General features: G+C 37.2%; 1 protein-coding gene across 4 annotated transcripts in view; it reads right to left on the reverse strand.

Moving 5' to 3' along the window:
- LOC111865195 (casein kinase I) overlaps positions 1 to 15,839 on the reverse strand; it is a 154,351-nt gene that overhangs the window by 14,354 nt on the left and 124,158 nt on the right. For all 4 annotated transcript variants that reach the window (XM_023853034.2, XM_023853032.2, XM_023853033.2 and 1 more), the window contains exons 5-9: positions 11,286 to 11,400; positions 9,263 to 9,382; positions 8,235 to 8,405; positions 6,921 to 7,069; positions 4,069 to 4,149 (exon numbers count right to left, since the gene is read on the reverse strand). In XM_023853034.2, the coding sequence (XP_023708802.1) occupies positions 4,069 to 4,149; positions 6,921 to 7,069; positions 8,235 to 8,405; positions 9,263 to 9,382; positions 11,286 to 11,400 (636 nt within the window). The remainder of the gene's footprint in view (positions 1 to 4,068; positions 4,150 to 6,920; positions 7,070 to 8,234; positions 8,406 to 9,262; positions 9,383 to 11,285; positions 11,401 to 15,839) is intronic.

Below are 15,839 nucleotides of genomic sequence, written 5' to 3' on the forward strand. Positions count from 1 at the left end.
ACGCTCGCGTAATAGGCGAGTAATCACCCCGCATCCTGGCAGCTATGCGCGGTGACGTCACGAGCGGAGCCGAAGAGAGCCGAGCGGAGCTGAAGATAGCCGAGCCCCCGCAACCTGGTAACTATGCAAGGCGAGTCAACAGCGGTGGCGTAACAGGATGACGTGGCACTCATTACGCAACTGGCAAGCACTGCAGCTATATAAGTGAGCTGCACAGCTGGTACGAGTCAGTTCTAGGGTGGCTACCGCAGAGTTGTACTGAGTCAGTCAGTGAGTCCTCGAGCTACCTCCGAGTTAGTTCCGAGTTAGCCAGCAACCAGCCAGTTGTATTGTGGCATTTGGAGTGTACTAATTGTGATACTGCAGATAGCAGTAATCGTCAGATTGTAATTTGGGTGATTGTGAGAGCGGATGTGAAATAAAATTCGCTACATCAAATACATCGTGAAGTTATTTGTCGCGATATACGCCCAATACGCGACAGTATATAAGCTAAATGAACCCTAATCAAGCAATGTATTAAATTCCAATCCTTACTGATCATCTTAGACCTGTCTAATGACATACTCATAAGCAACAATAAAAGCATCTCCTTGTATCAGACCATTCCAATAGGAAATGCAAATGCTACTTAGACTCACTAGTTTCGTAGAGATAGCAAATTCAATGAGATGCTGTTTTAAACTCCCTGAGTCATAGGCTTTCTTGGGGTGCATAAATATCTGATGCACTGTCTCAGCGTACCATTCCTTCTCTGATGTTTTATGAATGCAGGTGTTGATCAGTTATGTCAAACTCCACACAGATAAACCTTGATAATTTTGTCCATATAGAGAGCTAACAATGAAACATGACTATCTGAATAAATTAATGCTTGATACTGATAAAAATGATATTCCAAGATTAATTACTACAGTCAGTTTTATCAGTCTTTTTACAGACAGGCACAATAACAGCATCTGTAAAAACATTTCAATGATTTGCACTTCTAGAAATATTAGTCCTTACTCATGAACAATAATCCTTAACAAAAGCAAAAGGTTCACGAACACATAAAAGGCATTTAGTTGTTCAAGCAGTTAATAACTTCAACACTTTCACTACCACTTAAATATATTATGCATAGTATTTTCATCTCATGCCTTCAACTGTGTCAGGTCCTATACTACCCAAATGCAGTAACATTCTGGTCATTCCAGTTCTACAGGGCTTTGCCAAAAGACTCAAACTATAAATATCTGACCTCCAAGATCAATACAGTGTCATCCTCCTCAAACTCATTCTCATCCTTTCCCCATTGTAGCAGTAAAATAATGAGAGTGTATTAGACACAACACCACCAAAGTGACTTCATTAAAACATTAACTTACGGCAAAGAACTATGAAATAAGTAAAATAAAGAAAACTTTAACTTCATTACTGGAGATATTCATGTGTGTGTATATTTGGCATCTGGGTTACCTGCCAGCAATATGAACAGAACTATCTCATGCTGTAATTGCACCTGCACAATAGCTATACTCCTAATTTCAACCCAACATTCACAGTTTAATGGGATAATATGAGCAATGATTGCCTGAATACACAGGAAGTTAAAAAAATACCTGCCACTAACAAAACACTTATTGTCATGAACTTCATTTCTACAGTCTAAACAGGAGAATTAAAGATGGCTGTAATAAACAGAATAATCATCTTCTCATTATAAACGTTTGTCTGCATATTATGTAAGAGAGCTATACGATTACCTGTACAATTGAGAGATATGGGTTGGCAGACTGAAAGGAAGACCCTAAAATTTAGAAGCATCACATGTAACTGTTGTAATATAAACATAAGTTTAATCAGAAACAAATTTCAAATCATGCTTATACTGTAAGATACATTACATAAACAACAGACTATAAATTATGATTCTCTCTGTCAACGAGTTTCAATATAGGTAATTACATCCATCCTTACAAATGGTAATATATTTGGGCGAGTTTCTGCTGAAAAGCTCATGAAATGCATATGCGAAAGATATCTTTGTAAATCAAGCTAGAACTTCTTGTATTTAGAACAAAACACAAAAACCACATATAAACGTTTAAAGAGGGACACGGTAGAGTGGAAAAATAAACGTGTGCAAATTCATTATATCAAAGTGCAGCTTCCAAACAGGAAAGTTTTCAAACCACATATCTGATGGCAAAAATACTGCACATGGGACCATCTATGTGCCAAAACTCCATGGCTTGTAGTCTGCAAGCAAACTATAACGACAAAGAGACCGCCACTTGTTGGTGAGGTTAGTGCCAACTTTAGTGGATACAGGATGCCACACAGTCAGCGCAAAAGATCCCCATGGCCGTTAATCTCGGTTTTCTAGACCAGAGCCACTATTTCTTTGAAATAGCTCCTCAATTATCCTCACGAGGCTGAGTAGACTCTGTTCCAGACCCATTACTCCTCAGAAAAGCTGGTAGCACCTGGAATCGAACCCAGGACCTGTGGATCTGTAGCCAGGAACTCTGACTACTAGACCACACAGGCAGTCCATGTGCCATATACATGAATCATAGAACAGTTGAAATGTATGCCTATCTTAGAAGCATGACATTTTCTTCCAAAAAGGAATTTAACCACATCTGTAAACTATAAGTGCAGGTGATGTTAAACCTGCTTCATTTACTGCTGTAATGAACACAAACTGCCTATCAAGAACAACAAAAGCAAGTTTAACAGGAGAGTGCAGAATAACAGAATTCAAGATACCTCCCATAAGACACTGCAAAAACTGGTGTCATAACTGGAAGCTGGATTTGAGGTTCTCATAGTGGTGACTACAAAGAGCTCTATTGTCTGGAATATAATGCCATGCAGCCAAATAATTTTACAGAGGAACACATCACCTCCATTTTCAGTGTCGAACAGTAAGCAAAGCAAGACATGCTGGATGATTTTCAGACTACACAGTGTTATATCTCAGAACAGAGAAATCTTACTGGGTAGCTATTGATGTATGTGTGTTTGGAACTAAAAATTTATAACGAATTTTATTATATCATGTAACAAATGACCAGAGGATTTGTTATGGAAATTCAATATACTGATGTGCATGATTAAAACTCGTAGGAAAACCGTAGAACTAAATGCATAAGTAGGCAACATTATATGAATTCCTACAGGGCACTTTTTTGAGGGGCAAGCTGTAGTATAGTTGGTTGAGGCACTAAGCTAAAAGCTGGAAGGTCATGTGTTCCGAATCCTGAGGAGGTATTGTTTTCAATTTATCTAATCCTTCCAGCCGCACTATGGCCCTTGAGTCGACTCAGCCTCTAAAAAAATGTGCATCAGGAATCTTCCTGGGGGGTAAAGGGTGGCTGACATGTAAGACTAACAACCTTACCGTCATCTGTGGGCCGAATATTTAGAGAAAATGTAGGAGCCTCAATGTCTCACAACCCTATGGGCCTTCACGGCCTATTACAGGGATAGCTATTTTCTACAGGGTACTTTCATAAAAGGAAAACTTACATGAGACAGTTTTACTAACACACAGAGAAAACAGGTTCAAACAATGTCATGGACTGTAGCTACAGTGTAGATGCAATTCCAGTTCAGAACTGAATTCATATTATGGAGTGTATATGGTAACAATAGCTTTGGAGTCCATTACTTTTATTTTGATTTCCTGAAATTTTAAACATGAAAAAGGACATAACTACACATCTGATGTTTATGATAATGTTGAACACTAGCCTGAAAATAAGAACTGTTTACAATTTTTTTTAATTCATCTAAATCAAATGTTATATATGCTGAAATTTTCTGACGACAAAATCACATTGTACTGACAATGTTATATTGTGTGAATAGAATATCAAAAGTACAACAAAGCAGAGACATCAAATGTCTGCAAACACAGCTGAAACATGACCAACAGCTAATTCCGAATAATGGTAAGTGCATGCAGTATTATTACCATGCTTCTCTTACTTGGAAGAGACTGTAAATACAATCAATGAAAATAAACCAAACTTATGGACAGATATAAACCAAATGGCACTTGACTGCCTTATATACCTTATTGGCAGTTGGGTGTCGGTCCCTGTTGGGTGATACCACAATCTCATGGCCTGTTTGCAGAGATCCCACGGGGGTTGACTGAAAGATAAACACAACTAAAATTAAGTACCAGTCCTTTAATCTTCGACAGGTGAAGGTGGTGGTAATTTTAATCATAATTTATATATATGGGTTACATAACTTTTATTACAACATATAAAAAATTACAGTAAACAAACTTTATCTAACAATTCTACACAATGGCAAAGGTATGATTCAAAGAAGCTCTGTATCCAAAGCTGGGATAGCTCTATCAGTCTGACCAGATAATTGGGTCAGGCCTGCACAAATGTCCTGTTAATCTATAATCCAACACAAAAATAGTGAAATGTACATATAAATAATATTTAGCTACTTTCACGCTTGAGATGAATCCAAAGCACGTTGCTAGGATACAGGCAGAGGAATCTCAATGGAAAAATAAGATGAGTGGGAAATGAACTGGGAAGAAATGAAGGAAGACCATAAAGGGATGGAACAAATGAATGAAGATGAAAAATGATAGACGTAATAAAGAACAGAGGTTAGAAGTTGTTATACTACAAAGGAAAGGGAAGAAGGAAGGGAAGATGAATGGTAATAAACAGTGAAATAAAAAGGATGTGACTGCAATAAAGGGGGGAAAAAGGGAATGGAGATAAAGATATGAATGGACTAAAGAAATTATTTTGCCTGTCATCTCTGACAGGTCATGGTAACATAACAGAAACAAATTTGAAAGTGATATCATGGGAGCTTTAGGTATTATAGTGACCTGGCATCCAGGATTTGTGCAGGGCAGACAGGGGTACAATCTCCAGCAAGGGTACGAACTCTTCTCTTTGCCACAAGATCCAGACTAGCTCTGCCTCCCACCCAGACTCCTGTCTGCTGGGTACTGGCAGATCTTTCTTGGGGGTAAAGCAGCCATGGCATGAAGCTGGCCACTCACCTTCATCTAGTGCCGAAGTTGAGAATGTGTGTAGCTATACCTCCACTAGCCATACATCTTTATGTCATGATGCTTAATTAATTAATTAATAATGGTCACTGTACATATTTGAACTTTATTCTTAATTAATCATATTATAAATTAGTTTTATCAAAGTTATAATCACAATAATTAGAAAAGATAACTAACAAAATTACAAAGGCCACAGTGTGTTTTATACCATACTCCTATTCCTCTAATAAAGTCTATGACTAGGATGGCGTGTCCTTCTGTAACATATATGTAAATGTGAACAGCTCATTTAAGTATTTCATGAATGTACTCATCTCCAGTTATTAAATACACTTTCTGTCAAAGAAGCCACATTATCAAATTTCCTCTACTCTCAGTATCTCATCTTTGATGTGCTCTCATGGTTAGAGATGGAATGTGTAACACAAGCCTCAAGAAATCACAAAAAAAAAATAATAGCGATAAACAAAAACATCACACTCTGTTATAAGCAACTGGTACACACCTTTTGTGACTTTGTTTTTCCAATATGAGAGGGTGGAGCATTCCTGATTAGGCGTAGATCATGAAAATTTGGTGGCTAGTAACGTAAGCAGCATGCAAAAAGAATGTGCAAGATTTTCAAACCAACTTAAATAAGAAACATCACAAAAATAACCAGATCAGCCCCATGAAAACTCAGATATTAGTCTTCACATGACAATATATTTAGAAATGTATCAATATATTACTGTTATAAACATTCTAATACAGCAAAAGCAGCAGTAGCAGAACTTCATAAAATAAAGTCATGCATGTAATGAATAAAAAATGATTACATATAGGTAGAACCAAAAATGCAACTGGAAGCAGGCAGTGTGTAAGAACATGTCATAAGTTTATACCTGTTCCAAAAGTGCTCATCCTGTGTTAACACTTAATCACAGTTAGAAAAAATAGGGTTTCAAAGGATGCAATGCAAGTAGAGCTGTAGGTCATGTGGTTCTGGTTGCGTGCCTTCCTGGAAATTATAAGTCTCTTCATATTTTCTGCTACACGTAACAGGAGAAATGAAAGACACTTGCTAAACAAATCTGTTTCGATATAAAGAGAGTACCCTCATTAAGCAAATAATAGGTACAAAAATTTAATAATGGACATGCAGAAAACTGTATTGAAAATATCATGGGGGGGGAGGACACTTGACAATGTGCTGACACGATATACACCAATTATAAACATGCATTACTATAGAAACGTGACAGTGCATGCTTAAGAAATGTTCAGACACTCTTCTTTCTAACTCTCTCCTTGCTAAATGTGTTACAAGTTATCTGTACCAAGATTCTGGCATGTATACTATGGAGAAGAATCTGCACCTACTGATTTTCCATACACATAATGCTAAATGAACAAACAGAAAAAACACATAAATTGTAACTCATGCAACAGTGGTTATGAATTCAAGACCTACAGTTTATGAGAACATAACCTATGACCATAAATTTCCACAGGAAGGCAATAACCAAGTTGACAGACGTTCCCATGACAGTATGTGGTCCATGCCCATGATCCTGAATGATAGCATGTGACACTAAAGTTAGGAACATTTAATTGGGGGGGGGTGAATAAATGGTTATCGGGTTGGTTCAGTGGGAGGAGGGAATGGCCTGAGAGCGTAAAATTGGGGAGACACATAAATGCTACACCTAGCATTCTTTAAGAACACAAAATATTCCAGGTAAATTTTCTTCAAAACTGTGGCAGATATTCAAATGCTGATCCACCACGTTATTTGTATGCTACCATCTTCATAAAGTTCTCCTTCTACATTACTCTTCAACCAACCAATCTATAGCATTTAATATGCTGAAATACTGTCACTCACCATTGTCTTTCCTGTCCAGTCGAACTCTCCATCTTCTACATAGCCTCTTCTTTCAAAGAGATCTTGGAACAATTTTCTGAGGTACTCATAGTCGGGAGTCTCAAAGAAATCCAGTCTTCTTACATAACGCAGGTACGTAGCCATCTCCTCTGCAATGTTTTGTAAATTTCACTAGACATGAAATACAAGTCTTAACAAGTAGTTACTATAGGATTCTGACGATGGTGTATAACACACAGAGATATTGGGTTTTCGGACTTTATCCATCATCCTGGTTTTTAAGATAACTAAGAAAAACACGTTTTGGAAACTGGATCTGTTTCCATCCTCAGATGAGGGAAAAACACATATTCTGTTGGGTCCCTTAGTGATTGAGGCTAGCTCTTTCTAGGGGACCCAACAGAATAGGTGTTTTTCCCTCATCTGAGGATGGAAACAGATCCAGTTTCCAAAACGTGTTTTTCTTAGTTATCTTAAAAACCAGGATGATGGATAAAGTCCGAAAACCCAATATCTCTAAGTCTTAACACACTTAAATTACAGGGTCATACTTTACAAGGCTCACTAACTCCATGGCCAAAGTCCTTTTTGAGAAGCAACAGTCACTAAGCCAATCAAGAGGCATCTGACCATTTATGGGATCTGCAGGTTCTTTACCATATCCACAAGATCAGTCTCAATCCTGGACCTGAAGAATCATATTTTACCAGACTTATGTAATTTAATGCCAACAAATTCTGAGAAGGCCTTTCCTATGGAATGCATCAAAAAATATCAGGAAAACTGTTTTTACCCTTAAGCTTTACAATGTGACTCACACTGAAGACACGAGATGAGAGAATGGCCAACATTACTACTCTCAGCACATTTCCACCTTCATTTTCCATTAAATAGCACTGGTTTCAGTAAGTCAAAAATTCAACGTGAAACAGGGATTTTAATCACAATTCATACAGTAGTACATTATATGTGAACTGAGTACAGTTCAGATAAAAGTTAATAATATTACTGCCCACGAACTAGTGTGATTTATTACACCTTAGGCTATTCACCTACACAGTTCTGAATACAAAGGTGATTAGTGTCAAAAAAGGTAAGATGATTCTGAATGATAAGCAGATAAGGACTTGGAAGGAAGCAATTGTGGGAGATGTAGAGATACTGTGTAGGGAGTTACTCAAACAGGTTGAGAAAATCCCAGTCAAGACTTAACATATGCACCTCCTGAGTATAAATTACTGCTACACCAATTTGCTTGACAGGGCTGATATAGCAGATTTCAGTTTATCAAGATTGAAAGTTATTCTGACATACCTGGATGTCCTTCGCACAGCACCTCAATAGGAGTGGCCCTCTTTGTATCGCCAATCTTCTGGTATCGCTCCTTCAGTGTGTCTGCTTTGAGACCTTGCCATGGCAAACTGCCTCTCAGGAAGTACATAAACATATGTCCCAGAGCCTCCAGGTCATCCCTTCGACTTTGCTCTGTAACAATATTGAAACTTCACTGTGAACAGCCTCATAAATTAAAATTCTAAGTTGCAGGGCAAATGTGAATGAAATGAGAAGGAAATATTTCATAACTACTAGCACAATGCTATTCTAATGATAAACATCTTCACAACATAAGTTTCAGATGGAACTCATAAAAATACATCTTTCCAAATGCCCTACTTGATCAAGTATACCATACAAGAATTAAGAGATGAAATATTCTGTACACTGATTCATCAATTTGGATACAATAATTTTTGTTTGATGGAAACCTAATTGAATGTAAATCATTTAAAAAAATTAGATGAATTTTATTTTTATGCAAACTTTCCAAAAGAAGGGAGACACATTTTCCCAGTAAGAATAATTATGTAACGTACTATTTTTGGTACAATTCCAAGTCAATAAACATCAAAATTATGCTCAATTTGTAGGGAAGTTCTTGTCCACCCTCCACATAACATATGGTCAAAATTACTTCCATAACTGGAATTATATACATTAGTCAGTTCTAATCTAACACTAATGTAATGGATTCATACAGGCTTAGTCACACTATGCATGAAAAACACTAAAAAAGAAAGGGCGCTTAAGGCTTATGTAACATTCCAAAATGTTTAAACCAAGACTGTGATCTGCTGGGTTATGATACTGTGATGATATCATAGGTGAGTATTAATGTTTCACAGGAACATGTTGCTTCTATATTCAAGGACACATTTCAACCCTGAAGAAGAGAATCTGTTTTAATACTAGGAAATAATGCAAAGAAATTTAAAAAACCCATTCCATGCAATGGAAGAAACCTATTCTCATTAGAGTGAGAAACAGTTTTCAAAAATACTTACCTTTTCCTAAATGAGTGTTTATGCTCATGTACCTTGCCGTCCCTGTGAGACTTTTGTGTTCCCGATAGGGGATGTGCTTGTTTGTGTCTAAATCTATATATTCTTTTGCTAAGCCAAAGTCTGCAAAAAAAAAAAGGGCACAGCATCAATGTCAGTAATCAACTTAAAACACTGTCAACTTTAAAAACTGTGAACTGCGTTTGTTTAAAATATTACCAAAAAGTATATTTCAAGTATCCAACTCTACCATACAGGATCTTCTTTGGGCAGCCAATAGTTATTCAACTGGTCAAGAAATTTCCTGCATCTGTAGAATGTAAAGTTCATCACCGTGTTTATAACAGGCTGATACTGGAAACTCTACATTCACCCATGTTATGGGTGTGATATATTCATGAAAATGTGTCCATATCATGAAATTTCACAATGTGATCCCCATTTTTCAACCGACTCCCATGTTAGAAGTAGAGATACATCCACATTTGTGATAAACCACACTTCTTTACCCATCAGAAGTAACAGCAGGTACACAAAAATAAATGTAAACCTGAAAAGGGGAAATATACTGCACAGCCTAAAATAAGATGGGAACCGCAACTACACTACCAGCCATTCTCCTGTCACAGGTTGCCAATGGCCAGTTGCATGTCCTGCTATGCCTCTGACACAGGCACATATAGGTTCCTAATTTTTAACAAATAATCACTTCTTAAAAATCACTTTGGCTAATTTGTTCCCATTACATATTTTGCATTTAAAAATTGTATGTATCCCTGATTTCCCTAAGTCAAATTTTTGGTTCATACTGTGAATTTTGGGGGCATGCGGTAGTGTAGTTGGTTGAGGGGCTATACTACAAGCCAGAAGGTCGCGGGTTCAAGTCTCGATGAGGTCACTGGATTTTTTTTCAATTGACCTGATCCTTCCAGCAGCACTATGGCCCTGGGTTTGACTCAGCCTCTAACAGAAATGAGTACCAGGAATTAATTAAATAATTTTCCTGGGGAGTAAAGTGCGGCCGGCACGTAAGGCTGACAACCTTACTGCCATCTTTGAGCCAATTGTCTAGATAATGTGGGACCCTCAAAGTTTCACAACCCTATGGGCCTCCACAGCCTGTTACAGGGATAGCTTTACTTTTTTTACTGTGAATTTGTGGTCACGCTTTATAATTTCTGTAGAGGCAAAATTCCACAACAAAAATGTCTATAACATGGGAGCACAATGCACATTAAAAAATATGTGGAGGTTGTCGGCCCTATCATCAGATCGTTAATTTTATCATAGTCAGATACACTTTTATACCAATGACAAACTCCACAATTATGAAATTTTCCAGTTCTTTGTATCTGCTGCCTTTTCACTGCACAGTGATTTTTTAAACATGTTTCAGTAACATTCTTCTAAAAGACCACATTTAAAAAATTATGTTTAAAAAGAAAAGAAACTGTAAAAAATCACCAAATGCATAAAACCCTTAACTACGTGCGTACCAAATTTCATAACAACAGGACTTGTTGCATATAAAAACACATCTAAATCTGATGACACTATCAATGCAAGGATAGAGCTTACAACCTCACCTCAAAGAAATTTACTGCATCGAGGTCATGGTATAACAAGGTTATATACGTAGCAGGGAATTTGGTATAATGTGGATTCGTTTTGGAATTTTGTGAATAATGTTCTTTAGTACTTTCTTCTGATAGAGATCACAAGGAACATGCAATACTAAAAGCTTCAGTATGCTGCAAGTGATTTTACTTAAAAAAGTTTGTACATAAATTCTGCAAAACCTTACCATTTACAAATGCACATCTCAGCCATTTATATAGTAAATTTTTATCATCAATCACTTCTAATTAAAAACAACTTGATGATCAAATGAAAGTGTAAACACTGAATGAAGAAGAGAAGCTATAATTACCATAACAAAGGAACATGAAAGCTAATCCCAAACAACACATGAAATAATGAGCTGACCTAAAAAAATCAGTGCAACAAACTAACATACCATACCTACCTATAATATGAATGATCTTATCCTTCTTTGTGGTACTGCGTCCTAGTAAGAAATTTTCAGGTTTTACGTCCCTGTATATTAGATGTCGACTGTGTACATATTCTATCCTGTGAAGCTGTAACAGTTGGCCAAGAACATAATTAAATATCTGAAATATATTAACTTACTTTCTTTCACACACAATATTTACAAAACATGTAGCTCATGTATTCATTGTACCATTTGATTTCTTGTTCAAAAATATGTTAAATTTTCTTCAATTCTATATGATAATAACATATGCACTTCCGGCAATGGAAGCTATTTCTTCTGGTTAATCATTATGACCACATCCAACATTCCAAAGTATTCTTTCCTTCATTACAGAACTAGCTGCAAAGGCTCATTTTGAAAAATGAGCTTTTCGTATGTTCTTAACATAAACATACAAGTGCAGAAGAGCCATCCAACAAAGAAAAGAATGTTTTGTTCAAAAAAGACTTACACACACCGAAAAAAAAAGGTAACATGTTTTGGTATCAATTTATGCCATTGTCAGACCCTTTCTTTGCGAATGCATACAGGAAGTTCACATCTTGACATTAACAGATATTGGTCACTTTATGGACAGCCCATCTGCATATTTGGTGGTGTATACCAATGCAAAAATGCTACAGCATACATATGAGACACATGGTTCCAGCCATAATCACCACCACATGTTTACAACAGCCTTCTGAAATGTTAACACTCCAAATTATTTTTATTAGATATGCCACAGCATAAATCATTTTTGCATGTCTATACACCATAAAACGTGCTGATGTGCCATCCATAAATAAAACTAACATCAACATTAAGATGTATACTTCCCTTATACACTTACAAAGTAAGGGTGTGAGGATGGCATGCAGTGATGCTGAAACATATAACCTCTTATTTGATGTTCTCAGTTGCTTAACTGAAACATTAATTTCTTTGTTATCAATACTATGCAAAAGTAAGTAGTGACTGAATGATTTAGTTCCATAGTTAGCATTAAATCGACACAGTGTCTATTCTGTAATTTTACTTCTTACACTGTCATGCAAGTTTTAGAACATGCCCCAAAAAATGGCAAGGCTCATCAACTTGCCAACATTCTGACGTAGAAAATACATGGTGAGCCTTCAAACATCTGACACTTTATTAGTGAATATAACAGCCCCATCAGATAACATCACATTTCTGTGGTAGAGATTGTACGCTACAATGATGCAGAGGGCTTTGCCAGCAGAAGGGTAGCTAGTGGAAGGGTACAACCTTTGCCACACAGGTTGAAGCCAAGCTGCCATTTTAAGGTCAGTCTACAGCCATAATGGAGGAACATTTCTAAGCAGAAATATCTCCCAATAAATGCTAGAGGTAAAATGATAGAAATCCCTACATGTGAATTTCCCTTTACAGCACTGGGGGGGAAATACTATTGGGAAAGATTCTATTATTGATCCCCCCAGAATAACCAAAGGGTAAATAATTCTAATTGGTGAAGAACAGGCCACTGATGAATCATCCATGAAGATGACAATGAATATAACAGTATGAAACTTTTACAGGATGCTCTATACACTTTGCAAACTGCTTGCTTAAACCATAATATTTTCAACGTGATGTCTCCAAAGCTCATGAACTTTGTGAAAACACACAACAAAACTGCACAGATAAGAGTTGCTATAAAATGCACCCAACTTCTCAATGAATCACAATTTTCAATTCCTGCACTGTGAGGATTTTTCTAAAATACTTTCCAAATAACCTCTCAGAAAATAGCCAACAGGCTCTAGGTCTGGTATAATCTTCCTCAGAAAGGACAAGAGTCTGCTCCTTTGGTGTTTGTTAATGTTAGTTCAAATGGAAGTAAGACTCATCTGAGAACCACATGGCATTCAAAATCTCTGGATTCAAGCAAAGCACTGTATAGGTTGCAGACTCTAGTACAATGCTGGTAAGGGATTAAAGAACATTAGACTCATAAAAACTTACAAATAATCCATCTTAAAAATTATCTAGCAAAAATGCAATTCCAAATGGTACTATAAATGTTATCTGATGTGTAGGCAAGTTGATGTCCTTATTCCAAGAGGCTCAGATTAGAAAATAAAGTAAATCATGCAAGCTTATTAAATTATTCAATAAGGATGTATGGAAATTGGTTGGATATATGGATGCGTGTTCCCTTGCTCCTCTTGAACCAAGTATTAATAAGCACTGTAAAAATTAGGCAGTGAAATTCAATGGACAGAAATTTAGATTCATCATATAATATGGCTGCAGCGAATACATCAATCAGAATAAAGATCTGTTTATGTGTGTGTTTGGGGACAAGAGAGGTGCAGAGGTCGGACCTAGTACTGGATTTTAACTAATTTTTAAATATGGACCACCGCAGAATCGCGATCCACAGTTCTTAAACCACTCTACTGCCAGTAATATAAAGAATGTATAATTGTACCATGCACCAAAGCACAAGCTTCATTTTTTTAAATGAAAACAAGACCAGAAAGGTGTAGTCAAAATCGGAACACGGAGAGTTTCCACATGAGTTCTTTGCGCCTGTGAATTCTGATTGCTCCTAGCCGTTACAAATAGACAGACATCACTAACACATTAAAAATATTAATTAGAACTACAAATTCAAATACAAAATTTATACTGCTCCTGAATATAATATAAAAGATATGCTCTGCTGTGGTGTTTTTAATTATTGACTTCAAAAATGTAATACAGAATTTGTAGATGTATGTATGACCTATTTCCATGCAAAATTTTGCATCCTAACTCCAATGGTTCATTTAGTTATAGCTATCAAACCAAAAGCTAAATAGAGACTTCACACAGCCACCATTTTGTTACCTTACAATAAAAAAGGAACCATAACAAACGCTTCATATGCTTCGAAGACTTGTTACCATACACAATTTCAGAATGCAAACCAACATGGCTAGTGCTGCTCCAATCTCAAAAGTTTGTGTCCAACATGCTGCTATTACTGACTGTACAATATTAGAAAGTATGAATTTGGGGGTAGTCTCAAAGGGGATACATCCATACCAAATTACATGAAAATCCATCCAGCAGTTCTAAAACAGAATCATGCTGTCAGATGGTCTGGCATGACCAGCCCACATAAGTACGCTGTGCAATGATAAGCACAAGAGGTGTTCCAAAATGGTTAAAGAAAGCACAGGCTGTGCAATGCTTCCACAGTCAGCACTGAGAGAAACAACCGTTCTGTGCAACAAACCTAAGGCGTACCAGTCTATAGTGTATTACCACAGGTGATTAAAAACCATCATGTAAGATTTGAGGCTTTCACGGCGGTGACTATGAAGAAAGCAGTCTTCTGGGATTTGGCACCGTGTATATGTGGTGTTAACCGACGTTTCGGAGGAACGTATCGCCCCCATCTTCAGGGTTGAAGAAGTATAAGTAAATCTGCAAGCGACAACACCGTGAGACTCGGTCTGCTTGACCGTGTCTCACGGTGTTGTCGCTTGCAGATTTACTTATACTTCTTCAACCCTGAAGATGGGGGCGATACGTTCCTCCGAAACGTCGGTTAACACCACATATACACGGTGCCAAATCCCAGAAGACTGCTTTCTTTAAAAACCATCAGTTCATTACAAGCTTCAACTTCTTTTGGCGCTTGTGCATGAATACAAAAACAAACAAGGGTTCTTCAGAATATATACTCTGGGGTGGCTAACACTTGCCATGGCTTATTTTTAGAATTCTAATGAAAGTAATTCCAGTGAAACAATGATTTACTTTGTCCTGATTTTGGGTTGAAGGTTCTATTCATCATTTAAACCATTCAGTGTACCTGGAATTCTTCCCCATCGACGCATTAAATACAGACCATAACGTCAAATTGGGCAAAGGCAGATATGCAATTGAGCACACTAACATACCCACCGAAACACGATAATTGATGTTACTTTTTCTAGTTGCTACAGTTCAATTCCAATTTTGCTCCATACTAAAACAACTTTCTTCTGGAATGTGAAACTGTGTAACCTGGTAGTTACCATTGTGTCGCAGGAACGTGTTGATTCCATCTTCAGAGTAGGAGCCACAGAAGGAGAAACAGTATGGATAGCGGATAGAGAACGAACCAACAAGAAAGGCTCTTCTGTTCTTGAGATTGAAAGGTTCCTCTGAAACGGTGGCAACTCTCTACCAGACTACATGACACCACATTCCACACGACAGTTTTCTTCACAATCAGTGTCGTTAAGTATACTATCACGCTGATCTATACTGTAAGGTAAACTTCTCCCTGGGCTTAAATAATTATCGCGCCACGAAGATACAGAGTGTCCCAGGAGGAATGTGCCGAACTTCGGGAGGGTGTTCCTTATGTTAAAGTATGCCGATATAACCCAAAACACCTATGTCCAAAGTTGAACGGTTACGGAGATAATGGCCCGAGAAAAGTGTGGTCTTCTGTCGGGTCCACGCACTATACCTGTCAGCTGAGACGCTTTATCTATGTTTGTCCTTGAGTGTGGTGATTCACAGTAGCCATAAGCT

This window comes from Cryptotermes secundus, unplaced genomic scaffold (assembly GCF_002891405.2).
Source record: "Cryptotermes secundus unplaced genomic scaffold, Csec_1.0 scaffold238, whole genome shotgun sequence".
Classification (NCBI taxonomy): Eukaryota; Metazoa; Arthropoda; class Insecta; order Blattodea; family Kalotermitidae; genus Cryptotermes; species Cryptotermes secundus.